Raw genomic sequence first — 3,952 nt, forward strand, 5'->3', positions numbered from 1 at the left:
TGCCGCCCCCCCGCCCGGCCCATGTTCCTGGCGCTGGACGGGCGGGGGGTGCCCCGGAGAGGCAGCCGGACACGGAGGCACCATCTGTCCACCCACTTCCTGCCCGTCCTGGTCTCCTGAGGCCCCAGATGTGGCGAAGATCCCTGTGCTGAGCAGTGCTGCCCGGACGGGCTCAGGCCATGGCGTCCCCCCATGTGCCCCGAGCACCACCGTGTGCCCAGCCTGTGCTGGGCGCAGGACGCAGCCAGGTCCCTGTGAGGCCAGGCCAGGAGCCCCAGTCTGAGGAGGAGGCAAGCACTGGGCAGACACAGGGCCCACCAGGAGTGGGGGCCCCGGGGCACCTGCCAGGCTGGAGGGCACGTCATGTGGGTGCCAGGTGGGAAGGGGCGGAGGCTGGGGCTGGAGGGCCTTGCCGGGGGCAGCCATGATGCCACACGACTCAGGGAGAGGTGCTGAAGTGAGCTGGCAAGACAGCGGCCCAACCGAGGCCTGGGGGTGGTCACCCTCGTGGACAGAGGGACAAAGCTGAGGACCCTGCACCAGGAGATGGTCCAGTGTCCCCACAGGGTCCTTCTAGGAGGGACTAAAGGTGGGGGTGCAGGTGCGCTTCCCACTGGAGCCCCAGGAGGGCCAGCCCTGCCACCCCTAGCTCTGGCCAGGGAGGAGGCTCGGCCTGCCTCAGCCCAGAGCCCTGGGTGTGTCTGTAGGCTGTCAGGTGTATGGTCACGAGTGACACTGCTGGACACGCGTCTGAGACCGTCATTGGCTGTGGGCTCTGGCACTCCTGGAGAGAGTCCCCTGCCAGGGGACCCTGGTGCCACCTCGCCCCTGCTGGGAGGCGCTGGGCGCTCGATGCCGGTCAAGCCAGCGGCTCGCCAGGGGTCCTGATCCCGGTGTGAGGGATGGAAGGCTGGTTGGACGTGACGGTGAAACCTGAGTGGGCTGCAGCGAGCGGCGTGGCCGTCTGCTCTGTAAGTGGTACGCCGCCCCACGGAGGCTGCATACACACATCCATGAAACGCAGCCCAGCACCCTTCGGACGGCGGGCGCTGCAGGAAACCTGGCGGAGGAAAGGCCAGCCTGAGGATGGGTCTGCTTCCATGGAGCTGGAGTTGCTGGAGGACAGGCTGCCGGGCGGGGCGGGTCTGCCTTGGTCCTGGATGGAGGTCAGAGGGAGGACCCCCCTGCAGAACCTCCACGCCTGCGCCCGGGCCGGACATCTGTGCCCAGGTGGGTGTGACCCCGCTGGAGGAACAGTGCTGTGTGTTATCCTTGGACTGTCAGTGAACAGTCCACCCCTGCTGGCCCCACGGCGTCCGGAACTGGACCTGTCTCCCTGCACTGCACACGGGAAGCTCCTGCTTTCCTGCGTAGGGACTCTGCAGGCGTGTGCTCCCTACACTGGCCCAGCTCCCTCAGTTGGGGCTGACCTGGGTACCAGGCCACCGAGTCTTTGCAGGCCTGACGCTGCAGGCAGCAGCCCAGAAACAGCTCCTTCCTCTGCTGGGCCGCCCACGGGGAGCGAGGCGGATTCTCCAGCTCCTCCATCTGGTCTCGGCCGTGGGAAACAGCTCCACCCCACCGCCATACCCAGGGCAGAAATAGGGGCCCCACGCCCAGGCCCTGGCTACTGTGGCCAGGTAGCCAGCCCTGGGTGGGGACATAAGGCCCTCCTGACTGCTCACCACGGCCTCCTCTGCACAGGGGCTCGACCCTGGCTTCAGCAGCTGGGCGGCAGGCTGCCCGACTGCACTGGGCGCTCAAGGGGAAAGGAGACGCCACACCACCAGTTCTTTGTACGCAGGTGTATTTCAAATAGCTTTCAAGATACACATAGTTCTCCTTTAAAAAACGCCGAGCAGTTGAGTGAGTTCTGTCTTGCTGGTCGTCCTGGCGGTCCCCAGCCCTGTGCTCACTCAGTCCTGAGACCTCAGGGCAGCGGGGGACCCTCCACAGACCCTGAACGGCCATGTCTGAGCTACAACGTCCATTTATTTCAAAGCAGTAATAATTTAAAATTATAAAAACCTTTCCACCGTTGAACATTTAAGGGTGAGGTTAGAGACGATGGGACTGAGGGCTGGAGCCCCTGCAGGGGCCGTGGGGCCACACCCCTCCGGAGCAGCCAGGGTGGCCCTTCGGTACCGGTACCGGGCAGCACCGCGCTGACCTCTGTCCCCGGGGTCGGGCAGTCCCCGAGCTCCGCCCAGTGGCCTGGGACAGGGAGGGCCGACCCGACAGCGCGGCCAGCGCCGAGTCTGGGTGTGGAGCGTCCGACGCCGACTCAGGAGTTACTAGCGGCGTTCTCATTGCCGGGAGAGCTGGACGAGGAGGACGACGAGGACGAGGAGAAACTGACTCCGGTCAGGCCCGGGGGGTTTGTGGCCGTGTTCTGTCCCGTGAGGCTTTTCCGGCAGACGGGACAGCTGTCGTGCTTGGGGTAGAAGGGAGCGAAATCAGTGTGGTGGGGAGAGCCCACCGCGGGCTGGGCTGGGCGTGGGCGGGGCCTGGTGTGTGGGCGGGGCCAGACCTGCAGGCTGGGCGGGGCCTGGCCAGCAGGCTGGGCGAGGTGTGGGCGGGGCCAGTAGGGTGGAGCATGGGCGGGGCAGGCAGGGCCCCACCTGCTCTAGCCAGGGCACGATGCAGCTGTCGTGGAACAGGTGGTTGCAGGGCAGCTGCCGCACGCTCTCGCCCAGTGCATAGTCGTCCTTGCAGACCGGGCACTCGAGCCCGGAGCCTGTGAGGAGCGAGGTGAAACCAAGGGAGGGTCACAGGGCACCCACTGTCCACCTGTGCAGCCTCCAGCAGCCCCAAGACGAGGCACTGTATGGCCGAAGTGCTGGTCCAGAAAAGTGAGGGCCAGTGGGCCACACCTCGCCTGCTTTGGTTTTAGACAGCGTTTCCCGCATCCTGAACCTCCTCCTCAGCTTCCCCGAGCCACTAGGGTCCCAGCTGTGTCCCTGCACCTGGCCCCCAGGCTGGATGGAGCTAAGCCCAGGCCCCGTGGGTTCAGCCTGCCGGGCACAGCATGCGGGCAGCACGCCACGTCTGGCCCGCATTCTAATAGCGGCTGTCCCCGCAGCTCCAGCGGCCGGCTGCTGTGGAGACCCGGGTCACGCTAGAGGCTGCGCAGTGTGCTCCAGGCCGGGGGGACGGAGTGGTGAGCCCTCTGCTCAGATCTGGAGCAAAGTGCCGCGTACCTACATGCTCCTCCGTGACAGGGACCGTGGGGAGGGCCTGGATCTTCTCCTTGTCTGCGGGCGGGGGGCCTGTGTTCTCAAACTGATTGAGGAGCTGAAAGACAAGGGGGCAGTCTGGGGGCTCCTGGGGGCAGGGTGTGCTCCAGGGGTAGGGCTGGAATTAGAGGCCACAGGACCTGCAAAAGCACCAGGCTGCGTTCTGGTCAGGGCCACGTGGCACCCACGAAAGGCCCCTGCTGCTCCCGGCCAACTGCCACTCGGGGACAATTCCGAGAACCACCCTCTGGGCCCGAGCCCCTACCCAATCCAGAGACAGGCCGGCTGCCCAGGCACTGTGGCCACGGGGAGCCAGGGACCCTGGGAGGGCAGGACACCCCTGGGTGTGGAGAGGGCAGTTCGAGCGGCCGAGGGGTCGGTGGGGCAGGGCGGGGTACCCCCTACTCACCAGGGGCCCAGGCCCAGGCTGGGGATGGCCGCTGGGGTGATGATGCCATTGACCAGCTGCTGGATGATCCTGCGGCAGAGCGGGTGGTCAGGGCAGCCCCGCATGCAAGCGGAGCCAGGCTGGAAGGCCCCCCACCCAGGCTCAGAGGATGCATCGGGGCACTGGACCCTGCTCCGGGGCCATGGACTCAAGCCCCCAGGTGCAGGAGGCAGCAGGACCTGCCCTGTCTGGGAACAAGGCCACCCACCAGGTGGTAGACCCCGGAAATGCACCATTCCTCGAGCAGGGCCCGCCGGCCACCCCGGCC

The 3,952-nt window shown here is 66.6% G+C and overlaps 2 protein-coding genes across 2 annotated transcripts in view; one reads left to right on the forward strand and one right to left on the reverse strand.

Moving 5' to 3' along the window:
- FGF22 (fibroblast growth factor 22) overlaps positions 1-2,257 on the forward strand; it is an 8,647-nt gene extending 6,390 nt beyond the window's left edge. Inside the window, exon 4 of the mRNA XM_014585452.1 lies at positions 2-2,257. Within this exon, the coding sequence (XP_014440938.1) occupies positions 2-120 (119 nt within the window). The 3' untranslated portion in view covers positions 121-2,257. The remainder of the gene's footprint in view (position 1) is intronic.
- Positions 1,975-3,952, reverse strand: part of RNF126 (ring finger protein 126) — a gene marked incomplete at its 5' end in the record, with an annotated part of 6,126 nt that continues 4,148 nt past the window's right edge. Inside the window, 3 exon segments of the mRNA XM_014585473.1 lie at positions 1,975-2,434; positions 2,622-2,737; positions 3,201-3,294. Coding sequence (XP_014440959.1) covers positions 2,285-2,434; positions 2,622-2,737; positions 3,201-3,294 — 360 coding nt within the window.

This window comes from Tupaia chinensis, unplaced genomic scaffold (assembly GCF_000334495.1).
Source record: "Tupaia chinensis unplaced genomic scaffold, TupChi_1.0 Scaffold149964_1, whole genome shotgun sequence".
Lineage (NCBI taxonomy): Eukaryota > Metazoa > Chordata > Mammalia > Scandentia > Tupaiidae > Tupaia > Tupaia belangeri.